This window comes from Dermochelys coriacea, chromosome 6 (assembly GCF_009764565.3).
Source record: "Dermochelys coriacea isolate rDerCor1 chromosome 6, rDerCor1.pri.v4, whole genome shotgun sequence".
Lineage (NCBI taxonomy): Eukaryota > Metazoa > Chordata > Testudines > Dermochelyidae > Dermochelys > Dermochelys coriacea.
In genome coordinates, this window is record NC_050073.1 from 99,762,793 (window position 1) to 99,780,699 (window position 17,907).

The 17,907-nt window shown below is 37.5% G+C and overlaps 1 protein-coding gene across 10 annotated transcripts in view; it reads right to left on the minus strand.

Moving 5' to 3' along the window:
- Positions 1-17,907, minus strand: part of BTBD7 (BTB domain containing 7) — a 116,510-nt gene that overhangs the window by 67,070 nt on the left and 31,533 nt on the right. For 7 of the 10 annotated variants that reach the window (XR_006282450.1, XR_006282451.1, XM_038405555.2 and 4 more), the window contains 2 exons: positions 9,977-10,163; positions 3,669-4,748 (listed from right to left, as the gene is read on the minus strand). Coding sequence is in view for 8 of the 10 variants with exons in the window: in XM_038405555.2 (XP_038261483.1) it covers positions 3,669-4,748; positions 9,977-10,058 (1,162 nt within the window). In the remaining 2 variants the exon portion in view is untranslated. Of the gene's footprint in view, positions 1-3,668; positions 4,749-9,976; positions 10,164-14,980; positions 15,075-17,907 lie in introns of all 10 variants that reach the window. The other 3 variants (XM_043517882.1, XM_043517881.1, XM_043517884.1) reach the window with 2 other exon arrangements.

Genomic DNA, 17,907 nt, shown 5'->3' on the forward strand with positions numbered 1-17,907 from the left:
CCAGCATCTGTCATTTCGATGAGACTTTCCCAGGCACTTCAGACAACTGTTGTGAGGGTCACTGATGGGCATCAGCCGGCTGCACTGGGAACATGGCTTAAAGCCGGGGGGGAGTGGGGCATGCCCCGCTCCAGGACAAAGTCCCAGCTGGGACTCTAATTACTAAACTACTACTAAAACACTTAACAGCTAACTAATCACTGACTGAACAACAAAGGAGAACAATCTGAACAGTGAAGAATCCCTAATGCTCTTGCTAAGCAAGACCAGGCACTCCAACCAACTGTCAAGGTCAGTCAGAAGGAACTGAGAGGGCGTAGGGCTGGTGGTGCCTGATATATCGCCGCATGAGAGCGCCACTCCAGAGAGCACCACAGCTGGCTCTACAGAAACAACTGTATACATGGGCGCGCACACACCTAGAATGGAACTGACATGAGCAAGCACTCAAAGAAAAACCTGTTTTCACTATTTGTTTTCAATTCATATACCAAATACTCCAGTTTTTAGATTGCAACATTTGTTATTGCTTACAAATAAATACCTACTACTTTGATTAGCTACAGTTGTATATTTTGTCACTTTTTACTTATGAACTAAAACCTGCAGTTTCATTTTCTTAAAATATATGTTTTATGTTATTTGTCAAATTAATCCATAACTGCAATATAAAACAGCAATACACAAACAGTTATTGATCTGAAAATTCCACTATCAAAATTTTGAAACCCAAGGAGACCTCAAAGGATGGTGGCACTAAAGCTCTCTCATCATGACTTGGAACATACCTCTTTAGTTCCCAATTTCATCATCATTATTATTATTTTGCTTTGCTTGCAAGATGGACATATATTGCTCTGGTACCTTCCTTCTTATCATCATGGAGATTCTCATTTGGACATTGACAAAATTCTTATACAAGAGCAATGGACTAATCAACTTTCTGATGTAGTTGCTAAACTGACAAGCCAGGAGATCATACAGAAGGTTTTCCATGTACTCGGACACCTTCAGAGTAGAAGCAATGACATTTCTTAGTGCCAAACATACATTTCACATTCCTCGACTGTAGAAGTTACAGAAAAGTGTTTCATTATAGTTCAGTTCATTCTACATATCATGGTTCAGACACATTTCTAGTAATATTACAGGAAAGAAAACTCTGCAGTAGCATTCTTCAAGAAACATGCATCCTTCATGTTTCAGTAGTTCTTATGTCAGCATCAAGAACTGTTTCACAGCCTTCAATACTATTACCTGCAAAATGTTTTCCTGATATAGTCCTCTAGGAAAGGACACAAACTACTTAAACAAGTCAACATCCCACATTTCTGTCTTCCACAGTTCAATATCACTCTTACAGTAGCCCATATAAGACATGATCTTCCTCCAGTAATTTCATCTATTCTTTAACACCAACATTGCAGACTAGAAAGATTCTGGCAGTGTCTGTTAAATAATCTATATTCTGTAAGTTTCCTAAACTATCCAAGTTTCTTGTTACAGTTAGGAACGTGCAGATCTACTTTGAAAAGTGACTGTTTAAAAAATGGCATAACGGTACTGTATGTCACTAGATAGTCTCAATATATTCCATTACAAATCTGCCAGTTTACAAGTAAAATTATGGTTTTTTTCCCTACAATTGTCAACACTGAAGACAAACTGAGTTCTGAATGTCCTGCTATGTTCTCTACTTTATGCATCGTCAATAATAAAGATGCCACAAGACAAATTATACCCTCAGTTATACCTACACAATGCCTGTCCAATGTCAAGCTGGGTAGGAAAGGGCCTCCATGAAAAGGAGAAAAAAAAAAAAAAAAGGTACTCAGGAGGAGGTCTGAGCAATGGTGGCCTGAAAGGATAGAGATGATCTTTTCTCCCTCAGACAGGGAGATTAGAAGCACTGCGGTTGCTGCTCCATGCTATGATTCTCCCATGGATCCAAGCTACCTATATACTTGGCCTGCCATATACTGCATCTTCTGTTCAAATTCATTGCAACATTATAAGGTATGTCGGATAAGAGCATACGAACTGCAATACGAGATCAGACAAATGGTCCACTGGTCTAGAATCCTGCCTCTGACACCGGCCAATACCAGATACTTCAAAGGTGCAACTCCCAGAACGCATGACATGGTAGCACCTTAAATTCAAACAACAGATAGTAAGGGCCAACACCTGACCTCACCAGAGTCTGCAGGTACACTGGAGCTGTCTGCATTATCTTCACAGGCGTAAGGACCAACAACATAAAATGAAAGCCCGAATTATGCATAAATTGATTACTCCCTAACCACCACTCCATTTGCTAGGAAGTGTCCTACTTGTCAATGATTAAAGGATTTTTCAAACCCAGAAAAATGTTTGCAGCTAAAACCACTTTTTATTCCTGTTATCCACAATGCCCAACATTTGTTTCTCATACATTTTGCTTTATTCCATTCTTCTTCTTTGTATTCAGTGATATTTCTCATTAATCTAACCTTGAGAGGCACTAGCCATCAACTTTTCTCCTTTGAATTTTTATTTGAAAACTTTTTTGAAAATTGAAAAATTGTTTAAATATCCTTTCAATTATCAATGTCTTTACGAATTTAAAGCCTTCTTTTGCTCTGAACTTCCCCAGTAATCCGCAGAAATCATGTAATCTATTTTGCATAATCTATATAGCCAGTCATTCAAATTTATACATCATCTTAACAACTTGCATCCTATTATGAAACTCGGACTATTTCCTTCGGTCTCAAGATGAGGCTTAATAACAAAGCTCACTAATTTTCCCGTCTCATGTCATTTACACCCACAAATAGATATCTGCCTTCATTCTTTTTCAAACGAGCGAAAATGTATTTCATTTAAACAAGTAAGCCTATGCTAACAGTGAAACAAAATATCTAGGCTCTTATATCATGCTTTTCACCCACAGACTTTAAATATTTTATAAAGGAATACATGAAGTTATCCCCAATTTACAGATGAGTAAGTTAACAGGCACAGAAAGATGAAGTGATCTGCGCAAGATCACCCAGCAACTCAGTACCAACAGAGCTCATATTTTCCATCCACTGGACCATGCTCTCTCCCTTGAAGTGAAAATTTTAAACAAGGTTTAATTCAAGACTTACAAAAGTGACTAGTGATTTTAGGTGCCCCACTTTTGGGGTGTCCTGGTTGAGACACAGTAAAGGGCCCTGTTTTTCAGGTGCCATTCCTCAAAGATGTACTCATATTAGCACACCCTGACTCAAAAGTAGATTAGAACAAATGAGCCATGTCTTTCTGTAGTGTCCTGGCTTCTAGTCTTGCTAAAATAAGTGGCTATGTTATGGGAGACAGTGTGGCCTAGTGGCTAGAGCACTGGATGGGACTTGGGAGACATGGGTTCTATTCCCAGCTCTGCCACTGCTGGGTGATGTTTGGGCAAGCCATTCAAGTTTTCCTTGGTGCCTTGGTTTCTCCGTATGTAAAATGAGAACAATGACACATATTTTGTAAAGAGCTTTGAAAGCTACTGATGAAATGTGATAAATAAGAGTTAGTACCTAATGGCATAATAAAACTCAAGTGTGACAGGGAAAACATTTTCAAAAACTAAAAGGAAGAAGCAGTTTAACCTTGTATTCAATCTGAGGAGTTAAAATGAACACAATATTACATACCTTGTGCAAGCATGTTAAACTCCAAAAACAGTGCTATGTGATAAAGCTCCATAGCTTCTTCAGCCCTAGTCATGTTTAATTTTCCTGCTACAAGAGCCTGAACTTCGCTTAGACTCCCCACTGAGGGGCTGCAGTGCAAAACTGAGAGGTCCACCACATCTGTATACATACAGTTTAAAATGACCTTAGCATATTTTTTTGGTATGATAGATTCATCCAGTATAATTCTAGTTGGAGTCCGCAGGGTTCGGTCTGTGATTTCTTCACCAGTTCGTATCCTCCTTTGCAGTAGGTGTCGAAAAAATGGTGACCGTGATGAAATAATAGCTTTGTGAGCTCTGAGCTCTTCATCTAAACAGTTTGGACTTCCACCAAATGATTCTACCAGTTCAGAGTTGGATGAAAAACTAAGAACCACATCATAGTAACACATAAAATCAAACAACCCACGCATATCAACATCTAAGGAATTTGGTGTTCCAAATTCTTCACTAAGCTGCACAAGGATATCAACATTTTGGAATCTCGAATCCTCCATTCCAAACTCTCCTGTATAAAGGTAGTGTAACAAAGCAGAAAACATTGGCATGTCTATGCCAGCTGTGTTGATATCCATTATTATCTCTGCTCCATATTCTGGTGAGGAAGAAAGCAGTGTCTTAAAAAATGGACACCTTGCTGCTAATATCGCACGATGCACAGGGAAGCAAGTTTCTTGAAATATTAAGTCTACATCAGTACAGTATTTGTACTCATACAAATCAGCCATGTCTTTCTGCAGTGTCCTGGCTTCTGGTCTTGCCAAACTCGCTTGTAGAGAAAGTTCCTTTAAGGCTGAAGTTCCCTCATACTCTTCTACTAATGCATTGACATCTCTAACATCCCAGCCTGAGAGGAGCTCTCGCATCTGCTTGGCATGATCAGCAGACCGGCTAGATTTCCGACGCTTAATAAATTTCTTTTTGAGGGTGGCAAGGCCAGAGCTTTTCTTTTTCTTGTCTTGAGGTTTCTCATGGCCATGGTCAAGGCTATACAGTTTTGATTCACAGCCATAACCTTGATGAGAGTAGGATGATGTTCCTGAAAATGAAAGGAAAATTTAATGGGATTAAAAACATTTGAAGAAAAAATTTAAAGCTGAACCACTGGTATCTTTGGTTAGATAAAGATTAGCAAATGTCATCACAATTTACATAATCTTCTCTTCTCTTTACATCAAGTTCTTTAAATAGGCACTAGTCAGATTTGCAAATGAATCACTGCAGGTTCATTTATTCATCTCAGAGCAATAGCCTGTAGTACAATTTTGTTAACCAGAGGCAAAAGAGTAATAAAATGATCCACTTTTCCAGAGTAGATAATAAATTTGTATTATCTAATTCTAAAGTTCACAAATACAATATGGTTCCCACCCTAACCCACTACATTGTGAGAATCCATTTTAATTTAAAACAGATGTTTTGACTGCATTTCCAAACTGTATCTACTGAAAAAGGCATGACCAAACTATGGTTTTCGCAGATTTTTATTTCATTTAACAAATTTTTAAAATTTTGTTGCAACCCACGTGTTGGCCTCATTTTACTGATAAACTCCAATCTCTGAATACACTATTGCAAACATGGCAAAAAACACACCAACGGAAGTCTTATTTTTTCCAGTTGCCATATGACAGGTGGGAAAAAGATTTCACCTAAACCAAACAAACCTTACATGGGGAAATATATTCGTCTACTTTAGAAAGGCAGCAGATATAATCTAGCAATTAAAAAAAAGTTCCAAAATGGTTATGGTAACTATACTCATTTAGAATAGTATTTTCAAATATAATTTTTAATAAAGTATTTTATATGTCTACTATTGATATTACACAGTGTGGTTCTATCTTTTCCAGTCTGCAGATTCACTACACCACCTCTATTCTCAACTAACTCTAAGCCTCTGTGCCCTATATAAACTAAAAGTTTTATCATAGACTTTATAACATATATACTTTATTGTACATTTCTCTAAGAGATCTTTATTGTTTTAAGTAGGATTGAGTGATAAATTCATGTTACAACATTACCATGAAATTAGCCTGTGAAAATACAGTGTTACTTATGTAGCATTTCAGATTAAGCCACATGAACTGTGAAAAGCACAAACTCAGCTGAAACCACTTTTAGAACCTGGTGGACTGTGGGAACAAGTAATTTTTCTATAAATTGTTGTGACTCACTGTCACCAATGCAAATGGCTATCTAATTCTACCGTTTACCCGTTACGCAAAAGCAGTTCAAAACTCGCCATCCATTTTATGGGATTTGCTTTACTGGTTCTGCAACAGTTTGTGGATGAAGGAAGTGTCTCTCCCACTGTACCCAGCTTTGTTTAAACTCTACCGGATCAGAAATGCATCAAGTTTACAGTACGAGTAACAAGTAAAATTATCTAAAGATTATTTAAATGAAAAGCTAAGGACAACTCAAATGACTGCAAGCCAAAATATCCTACTTCACAATTCCAAAAACAAACATCCTTTCTCCCTATGTTTTATTGTTCACTGATCTCCCCATTGCAACATCTTTATTTGTGAAATCTTTATATTAGACAGAAAGCTAGGAGCAGGATTCTGCTCTTATTTTCTATCAACGAAGTGCCAGCCACACTTGTGGCACTATGTAAATAATTATAATTCCATAAAATACACTATGTTAAAGTGCATTTTCCAAAAAAGGGACATGCAAGAATGTCAAAAGACTTGCAGAAAAATTAGAAGTACTTAAGTCGCATTTGATAGTTCTGTGATCCCCAGGCTCCAAAATATAAGATTACAAAAAGCACCTAAAATAAAGTGTAAAAAAAAAAAAAAATGCAGACCAGGACTGCGGAACTCTCATCCCCTCTTTTCTTTTACTTGCACCTGAATCACCACTGGAAATCAAAACATGGTTCAAATTAGCATGTACTAGATACCATGTATGAGGTACAGACCCTAACTAACTAATATTACAGTATTACCCACAATCATGTATTCGCCTATCTATTCTGAGAGACTAATAGTACACTATTATTTTAATAACTATGTCACCCAGGTTTGAGCCAGAGGGAAAAAATGAGAAAGCCTGAAGATTTAGATGGGTCATTGTTGTAATCTAGCAGCATTTAGCAGCTCAGCATCTCTCTGCAAAACACTATTTTCAATTAATGTCTCCATATGCTGATTTGATTTTCTTCTTAGTGTAACAGTGGGAAAAGAAAATTAAAGAATTTATTTTTCCCCTGTGAGACACTGAGTTGTTAAGTGCTATGAATTTTAAGATGACAATAGCTTCATGCTCCTCGGTTTAAACTGGTCTTTGAGCAGATAAACATTTCAAAAAACAGATAACTGCCCAAAGAAACTACTTGGCCAACTGACAATGAATAATAATGGGATTTATCCAGTCCTCCGCATGCCTATACTTTTTCAGAATGGAATTGCAGAATTATATTTAAAAATAAAACCTTAAACAGGCATCTCACCATGGTAAATGGTATGAAAGCCTTATTCTGAGTTTTGTAAGCAAAGCAGTAACAAAGATGAATATGTTATGTTTAAACCTTTAGTGGAACAAACGTAATCTGACAGCAGCAAAAAAAAAAAAGAGGGTGTACCTTCTACTTTACGTACTCTCTCTTTATGAGCTGCAAGTGACACTAGTGTTCTTGGAAGAAAGTGACTAGCAACACAAGGTAGGCACCATGAAAATACTCCAACTGCTTTGCCAATCAGTTTTCTCAATTTGTAGCACTCAGACTATATCTATACTAAGACGGTGGTATCAAGTTTTAATGGGGAATAAGTAGAGACTAAGATAACATGGATTTGAACCTAGATCCCCAGAAGTAAAAAGCTAGTGTATACAAAACCACTTTATGACCTTGTTCTCATATATCCAGTTCTATTTTTAGAAAGTAAATAAATCTCATGAATAGAAAACACGTTCCATACACAATCACCATGTAGAAAAGTGCTGTTTTCTAAGAACAAACACTAGTTATTCGATCAACTGCTGAAACACTCAGTAACAGTCTTATTCTGTTTGAGCAAAATATCTGTTTTCCTCTGTCATGGAACCAAAAGAATGAAGAAATAAGAATCAAGACGACAAAAAGGCAAGGAAACAAGAGGGAGGGGGAAAAAAAAGGTAGGGAAAGATATTAGGGGAAAAGGCCCTGATAAGCCTTATTTATCATTCTTATATAGCATATATAATCATGGTATTGTAGGGTTTTAGGCTGGGATTTTCAAAGCAGCCATAAGAGGACTGGGTGCTTAACTTCCATTGATTTTTACTGAGATTTCATGCCCCATTTCCCTAGGCTTCTTTGAAAATCTCAACCTTAATTCTCACTGGATAAATTGTGCGTCGCTGAAATTTAGAGATGACAACAATGTTGGTATCTATCTTAGGGTTTTATATTGCAGCCCATCACTGCATCTTCCACATACAATTAATAGCAATAGCGAAGTTCCTAGTTAACTCCATGGAGTCTCTGGCATGTCTCCTTTTCAGGGTAAAACTGCTTGGGGTATGATCTGGTTGGCTGGTTGACTGATTTCAGGGTCAGCTGTTTGTGGGAGGAGGGGTGGTTTGCAGCATTTAGGTAGATGGAGATATCAATCTTGTGAGTGTCATTCTTGCAATAGTGGAAAGACTTTAGCTTGGGACTGTAAAGGAAGATAGCTCAATTTGTTTACCACTGTTAGTTAATCAGAAATTAAAGTGATCTAAGTGGAACACTTAATTTTTAAAGCCTTGAAGGAAGTAATGTCCCATACACTGTAGGCACTCAGGCAATATTTACTACAAGAGTTTTCTTGGCATTCTAAAGTGAGTACACACACAAAATGGAGAGTCTACTTTGGAGATAAGCAATATGTAATGAAGATTGCATCTACTCAGATATTCAGTAACTTCTGGTGGATTAAAAGATACATATTCAAAAAGGATTTGCAGATAGCAGATGCTTCTCTGCTTAGGACATATCTGCACTTTCAGTGATTATTAAATATAGAACAGGAGTACCTGTGGCACCCTAGAGACTAACAAATTTATTAGAGCATAAGCTTTCGTGGGCTACAGCCCACTTCATCAGATGCATAGAATGGATCATATAGTAAGATTATATATGCCCACGAAAGCTTATGCTCTAATAAATTGTTAGTCTCTAAGGTGCCACAGATACTCCTGTTCTTTTTGCAGATACAGACCAACACAGCCGCTACTCTGAAACCCGATTAAATATAGGAATAACATTGCATCACGATCATTGGTTAACTATTGATTCCACATCACACGTCAAAGCACTCAAAAAAAGGAGTTTCAAATCTTATGTAACTAACTCTGTGCTTACATTATAATTTAGGATTTTAAATCTCAACAAGGGGTAATCCAAGAAAATAAGTGGTAGCATAAGAACATTTATGCTATATACCATTAGAAGAACAATCTTTAGGCTGTCAGATTTCTGAATAATTTTAAAAAAAAAAAAAAAAAAAAAAGATGCCATCAGTGAAACCACTCAGCGTTTTATTTTTTTGTGCTATGGTTGTGTTTAGGGGTTCCCATTGTGACACACACACACCCCTCCAAAGATCTTTGTTTTCAGAGCTCCTAAAATACACAAATTTCTGTTTAAGTGATTTTAGTGCTGCTGGAAAATAAAGGCCTCTGTTTATCAGAAGAAAAATGTAGTGGGGACAGGAGGATGAAGTTTCCCAGGTTGTGCCCAAACCATATACTGGAGTGATCATCTCTATGGGGGAGAAAGTGATTCAATCTCTGTGTAGACAGTGTCAACAACACAGGAAAGAGGACATGGGGGGGGGGGGAAGAGAAGAGGAGAAAGAGAGAGAGAGGGGCGGTAGGAATAAAAATAGAAACATTTTAATTTTATTAAAATATGATGCACAGAGCTTTCTGGAGCAAACAAAGCAGAAAAATGGTACATGTACTGTTTAACAGTTACCATCTGTCCCTTATAAGCAAGAACTGTTGTCATGTATGGTTGAGATTGTCCAGAGAGCCAACTGTGATGGTGGTTTTTAATCACATGGACATCTGTCCATTAGGAACTGGGAACATCAACTCATTTTGCACATAGGGCAAATAGTTATTAGAAAGTACCAAATTTCACACACTACTGAGCTTGAATGGATTCAAACAGGTGAAGAAGATGATAAAAGGCTCTGCATCCCACTACCGATACTTCAAACAATCCAATACAAGCACATACAATACAGTAAACGTTATAAAAATAGAGGGAGAATTGAAAGTTACCTATGAATGTCTGTTGTGCCTGCGAATTTCCCCCTACCCTTGGGGAACACGAATGAGGGTAGTTAGATGCATTAGCACCCATTTTGTTTAGTCACTCAGGCATGCCGCCTGCTGGCTCTTCAATGTATAATTCTATAATCATTATAAGCCTTTAATCCCCGATCCAGCAGCCTATGTTCTTCCATTTCTAAAGAAAAAAAAACAAAAAACAACAATAAATTATTTAATTTTGTTCATTGTTCTCAGTAGGTACTCTAAAATATATTAAATTGAAAAAGTTCATTTATGTTCCTAATCGGACATCCTCAAGTACAATTTTCAAGACAAAAATAACTTTAAAAAGTGATCATCCCATGGATGAAGATCAAAGAATATTTTTCTTCCAAATTATTCATATTAATAATGCAGTTGCATGTTAAAATCGCCAAGTAACAGGATAGCTGTATCAATCATGAACTTTTAGCTCGCAAGTTTACAATTATGGGCTTGCCTATACTTTACTGATAATTAAAGCAGCAAAGCTTTAAAGTTAAAATGACAAGAATTTCCTTTAATGTAGGTACAGCTGTAACTATATAAAATTGATTAAACCAGGTACAGCTTCTTCTGGTTGGAAAAGCAGAATAAACTATCCTGGTAGAATGCACCTTTATACCATTATAACTGCATCTACACCAGAACTTAAAACTATTATATTTATTATGTAAGTAAACTCCTAACTTACGGTAATAATTTTCTAGTGTAGACCAGCCCTAAAAATTTAGATAAATTTGTTAAAAGCAAACCAAGTCTTAACATAAAATAAATTCCTTATAGAAAATCTAAGGTGTACTTTAATGTCAAAAAGGTAGTTAATCATGTACAAGTAAATATTGTGAGGCACTAGGTAAACCAGGGAACTCAGCACCAAAGACATACAGCACAAGGATTCATGTTGTATGTACAGACCTTAGACCAGGAGTCCCCAATGTGGTGCCCGTGGGCGCAATGGCGCCCGTTGGGGCAGTTGTGTGCGCCCGCAGGACAGCACGCTGCTGAAATGCCGCTGCGGAGCGAGGCCACCGGAGAACCACCGGCCGAAATGCCGCCGAGAAGCGTTGCCATTTCTCGGCAGCGATGCTTCTTTCTGCTGCCGCTTCTCGGCGGTGGGTGTCTGGCACCCACCACAGGTCTTCTGGGAATAGGAATGTGCTATTCCCACAGTAAGGTTGGGGACCACTGCCTTAGACATTAGTCCATCCCGTGCTTTGCTGCATATTGGGCTACCCACATTTGCCATCCTTGCCTGTCAACTGCCCTTCTCTTCAAATCTTCCCATTTCATGTTGAGGTCTTGGATGTCATTCAAAAAACTTATTTTCCATGTTATTCGCACTCTTCCTCTCTTTTTTCTTGCCTTTTCTGGATTCCATTCAAGGGCGGCATTTGATAAGAATTTTTTTCCATTCTCAGCACTTCCCAGCCACTGATGTCTTCTTTTGTAGATTACTTGTGAGAGAGTGCCTTGTCCAGTAATTCTGACTTCTTCATTCCTCTTCCAATCTCTAGATGTTATTCCCAATATTCTTCTCAGACATTTGTGATGAAATGCATCCAGCTTTTGCACATCTTTCTTGGTAAGTTGCCATGTCTCACTGCTATATGTTGTGATGGTGATAACAATTGCTTTGTACACGTTCAGTTTTGTATTGAGGGAGATGTTTTTGAGTGGTATAGAGAAAGTAAATAAGGAAGTGTTATTTATTCCTTCTCATAAGACAAGAACAAGGGGCCACCAAATGAAATTAATAGGTAGCAGGTTTAAAACAAACACAAGAAAGTATTTTTTCACACAAACACACTCAACCTCTGGAACTTCTTTCCAGAGGGTGTTGTGAAGGCCAATACTATAACGGGGTTCGAAAGGGAGCTAGATAGATCCATGGAAGATAGCCATTGATGGACCTATTAGCCAGGATGGGCAGGAATGGTGTCCCTAACCTCTGTTTGCCAGAAGCTGGGATTAGGTGACAGGGCATGGATCGCTTGATGATAACCTATCTGTTCATTCCCTTTGGGGCACCTGCCATTGGCCACTGTCAGGACAGGATACTGGGCTTGATGGACCTTTGGTCTGACCCAGTATGTTCTTCCAAATGCAGCGTCTGTCTTCCCAATTCTTATTTCCTTAGAACTTTTATGTTGGCTGATGGTACTTCCAGGATATGTAAAATTGTCCACCTTCTCCAGTTTCTTTTTTTCAATTTTGATTTCTGTCCCTATAATCCCCTTTAACATGACTTTACATTTCTTTGTATTGTATCTCAAACCTATCTTCTCCATTACTTCTTTCACTTGGTTTGTACATTTTTGTAGTCTGTTGGCATCTTCATTGATAAGAGCAATGTCGTCGGCAAAGTCTAGATCAAATAGCCTTTAACTGTTCCATTTTAGGTTATACGTATCACTGTTGCATTGCTTTATTCCATAGTCAATGACTAGCATAAACAAAAATGGAGACAGGACACAGCCCTGCCTTATATCTGTCTTGATGCTGAATGGCTTACTCAATCCATTTTAATGCAGCATTTTGAGTTGACGTAGAATGCATTCATAATGTTAATTAATTTTGTTGGAATTCCATACTGTTGCACAATTTTCCACATATTTTTCCTCTGTTTACACTATCGAATGCCTTTTGAAAGTCCACAAAATTGATGGCAAGACTGCCTTGGAATTAAATTGTGTTCTTAATAATCCATCTCAGGGTGAAAACAGCGCCTGTGCACAATCTCCCTTGTCTAAAACCAGATTGTTGTTCACATAGCATGGTATCCATCTTTCCTTTCATTCTGTTCAGGAGGACTGCTGCTAATACTTTTCCTGTGACTTTTCCTTACTCCCCTCCAATTTGAACAATTGTTTAGATCACCTTTCCTTGATAACTTGATGATACCAAGGGTCCATTTTTCCGGCACTTTTTCCTCCATCGATACTTTGTTGCATAGCGAACAGACGACTGATTCCATGTCTTCACCTCCATATTTAAGCATTTCAGGATGAATGCCATCCAAACCAGGTGCCTTGTTGTTATTCAGCTTCTGCAGTGCTTTTTTTTTTTTTTAACCTCAAATAATCTATATCTAGGTCTAATAGTTTATCATTGTTACATTCCAGTCTTGTAATTGGTTCTGGTTGGTTTAGCACTTCTTTGAAGTGTTCCACCCATCTATTTTCTTGTTCCTCCTGTGTTTTCAAAATTTCTCCTTGTTTCTCTTTCACTGGGTCACTTCTGAATTTTGATCCATATTATGTTAACTGTTTCAGGATTGCGTAGACTGTTCTTGTACTGTTTCTTTCCCCTGCTTCTTCAGCTTCACTAGCCTTGCTTTCTATCCAATTTTGCTTATCTTTTTGCATTGTTTCTTTACTGCTTTGTCTATATGTCTATGTACAGGCACAAGTTTATTTACATTCTCTTCTCAAGAAGATCTGTTTAGATTTGTTTTCAATTTGCAGTGTTAACATTTTGTCACCATAGGGAACAGCCTAATGGTCAACTGAATAGCAGCAGCTTAAGGTGCACATCCTCCCCCGCAATGAAAACACAGATGCATGGGATGGAGGGGATTATGTACTTACAATGTCTAAGTTGAAAGATGTCTACAAAATTCCTTATTATAATAGCCCAGGAACCCCAATAAGGTTTAGGGACCCATTGTGCTAGGCACTGTATAGAAAGCAAAAACAGTCCCCTGCCCTAGAGAGCTTACAGTCTAAGGGTTTAATCTACATACAAAACTTGTAACAGTTTAACTATACCAGTATAAAGATTCAAGTAGTACAAACCCTCTCGCCCCCATAATTAATGCTGGTTGAACAACAGAACAAAAGTTAACAAGTTGCATTTAAATGTACGAAGTTAGATAACTGTATTTAATTCTAACACTGGCAAACAGTACACATTTTATTCCTTTAAATCATAGAAGACATGACTTTGAGGGTAGTGACTTTTGAGGTGGGGAAGGGGAGGTGGAGGATATTCTTTCTAGTTAGAAGGCTTAGGACTTAGGCTAGTAAGTGTAAATTTTTCAAGCTCTGTACTTAAGCAACAGGAAAAAAAAAACGGTCTCAAATAGCACAGGGGCTCAGAAAAACTTGTCAAACAGAAGGCGATGAGAGAATAAACTTTCTTTCTGCCAACTCCAAAATTTGGTTTAATTATAAATAGATTTAGTTTCTATAAACAAGATACTCTTATTTTCTTGAGCTCTCTATTCAACAACTGTATTGTCTTCCAGGATACATAACTAAAGAGCAAAGGTTACAAGGTTCTCTTGTTTCTGTTCTTAAATATCCTGAAGTGACTGTAAAGCTGTCACAGCTACTGACAATTATAAACAGTCATTTAATTTCTATTCCCTCAGCCCTATTTTCCTTTTGTGTTAGTTATACTTGGGGATTGATCCTCAAAAGTGCCGAGTACACTCAAGACACAGTGAGTCAATGGAAGCTGAGGATGCTCAGGACCCTTGCAGAAGGCACTATGCACTTCACAGTAACCAGTCCTTAAACTGCAACTCACTGAAATCTCTTGGTATAAGTCTCTTGGGCACCCAAAGTCCCCACTGAAGTCAATGAAATATCTGGATGAGCAAGATGTGCAAGTGGCCCATAAATCTACACAATATAATAGAATTCACAAATATTTAAAGCTGCTCAAGTGTTGCATACATTCACTAAAAAGTAGTTGCTAAAATTTCCCAAATTACATTAGACGAATAAGCGAATTTCAGCCAGAGATGGATTACAAAAATATTAGATGCTATATATTCTATTATTAATAATCAAAGTGAATCCTTTCAACAAATCTAGAATATCTAATGTGAAAAAGTTATCCAAGATGACGTAGGCTGTGTCAAAACAGTCACTCCACAATAAATAAAATTCCATTTATATACGCAGGATTTCAGCGTGGGAGGAATTTAGTGAAAGATTCAGTAAAATATGCTTTGCACAACCTTACCAAAACCTCATGCTTGAAAGTCTGCTGTTTTATCTCCTTTTTAGCAGTCTCTTTGTTCTTCTTGAAGTTGCTTTCTGGTGTTGCATGGCCATTTCTATGGAAACCATAGGAGTTTCACCAGCCACCATGCAAATAGCACAGATATATGTGGAAAGCGCTGCATATTTGTAATGTTAATATTGAAAGAATTCTTTAGCCCAAGATACAGATGTATGAAGGAAAGTGTGTAATTAGAATATATTTAAATGATATACATATATTTAATTATATCTTATAGGTCAAAGTTAAAGTTACTGAATGTTCATGTCAGTATGGTCATTAACTACATATATGAATTGCAAGTGTAATGGAATACTTCTGTAAATTTTAATTGATTGATATTTTCCTCCCCCACATATTTTGAAAGCTTGTTTTTCTTCTATACATTTCTTCTGGAATTGGAGTTATTGCCAGAGAATTATGAAATATGTCCTACTCTGAAAACTGAAGAGGCTAGTAAGTTACTTACACAAACATGATGTCTTTATGTCTACAATTTAAATCAGTGGTTCTCAAACTGGGGTTCATGAACCCGTGGGGGTTTGCAAAATGTTACATGGGGTTCTTGGGAAAAAATTCCCTAATGGTGAACAGCTGTCCCTAGGGACCCACGCAGCACAGGGCCAGCAGCCCGGAGTCCCTGGACTTCCAAGAGCTAAGCAGATCAAAGCAAGCATGTCTATCACACTGAGGAGATTTAAACTTCAAGACTCCTTATAAGAAATGGAAAGGGAGGTGGATATTTTTTGCTGTTTTTAAAATTAAATAGGCAGCTAGTAATGTTTTTAAAATTATTACGAAGAACACATTTAAGCTTTGTTGCAACGTGCGTTGTTTGCCTGGACTGCTCAAGACCTGAATGCTTGTGTAGGAGGAACTCTTTTAGTTGGCTTCTTAAATACCTTCATGCTGCTTCACATCTGACACTCCTTGATGAACCATAGGAGCCTTGTCTTATAACAGGCTTATTCAAAGTGATACAAGCTATGAAAGTGAGATCTTGGAAGAGTGTTGCTGTTTTCATAATGTAATAAAAATACTGTAATGATAAACAATTAATAATAGTGTGTAATAAGCATGTCAAAAACAAATTTTATATTTCCAAGATCACTGCTCTTATCATTTGTACTCAGGTAAAGGAGAAAATCCCTGGAAATATTCATTTTTAGGAGGGAGTTCGCAAAACTTGACATTTTAGTGAAAGGGTTTCACAGGTTGTTAAAGTTTGGGAACCACTGATTTAAATGAACACATTTTACACAGAGAGCAAAAAAAGGTTCACAGATTATAAGGCCAGATGAGACCATTGTGATCATATAGTCTGAGCTTCTGTTAAAATAAATAGATTGAGCTCCTTGAGTTTATCATGATAAGGCATGTTTTCCAAACTTTAATCATTTTTGTTCCTCTTCACTGAATCCTCTCTAATTGATCAATATCCTTCTTGAATTGTGGACACTAAAACTAGACATTCTATTCCAGCAGTGATTGCATCAGTGCCAAATACAGAGGTAATAGAGCCTCCCCCTATTCCTACTTGATAGTGCTGTTTATAGCTCCAAGGATCACATTAGCCTTTTGGCCACAGTAAGAACTCATGTTCAGAGTTAGGAATACCAATTGCATAAAATTATACACTTGTTTCTTATTGCTTTTATCCAGGCTAGGGATACTATAGTGTTTGGTTCACCCAACCATTCCTTGGGCTTAATATCAAGTAACGAACTAAGATTCCATTTTCAAGTTTTAACTTTAAGACAACCAAGAAATAGCACTGCACTGTGATTATACCATAAAAACAACTGTATGCAGTGTAGTTGTAGACGTGTTGGTCCGAGGATAGTAGTGACAATGTGAATGAGGTAACATCTGAAAGGCAAGGTCTAACCATAAGTATGTCAAATATTTACAAAAAAAGAACTTTACAGACTGTGCAACAAAACCAAATGAAGGAGATTTTGGAGGGACCCAGTCAACTACAGGCTGACACTATTATTAATCTCGTAGAAATCTGGCTTGATGTAGTTAAAGCATTTGAACACAACAGTAAAAAACCTAGAGAAACTACAGGGAACCTTTCAATTACCTAGCCTGACCACAAATATGAAGGTCATAAGTTTAGGCCAAAAGAGGAAGAAACATAGCTGATGGAAAGTAATCTTGAGTTTATCCTTCTCATGTAGCATTAAAAACCTGATGGTCCAAATCTATAGCTCCAAATCCGCGCTTGCAAAGGAGGCTGTTTCACAGTTCTTTGCATCAAAACAGTAAGCAAAAAAATCACAGTAGAAAGGACGGTTACATTTACATTTCTGACCATTTTTAAGAAACCGGCACATTCAAATTAGCTTGGTCAAAACTTCATACTAGGCATAAAAGCGTATCAGAGGTTACTAAGGAGCAAGTACAAAGAGTAGGCCTAATTAGTCAGTTGTACTAGGAAAGATTATTCTTGTGGCTTTCTTGAAGAATTACAAGCTTCAGACAATGTGCTCCTTTATGAAGTTAGGATAAAAAAAACCTTTTCCCTGTAAAAAAGTGGGTGTTTTACAAATTGGAGAAAACAAAAACAAAAAAACCCACAAAAAACCCCAAACAAAACACAGTAACCCTGGTCCTTCATTCTAAGGCCTTCACAACAAGGCTTAAGCGAGAAGGAAACGCCAGCAAAGCTCTCTGGCGCCATAGTGGTGAGAACCACATCCAAGCTTTCTTCTTCCACAATGTCACATGCGTAGCCTTAAAGGTGCATTATACGAGAGAAAGAAAATAGAAGAGCGTATAGTTACAAAAGCAGTCTACTTTTCAAGGCCATTCACAATAGGCAAAGTTGGAATTTGACACCCAAGGCCAAGACCAGATCAGTGCAGCTCAAAGTGATACTCTGT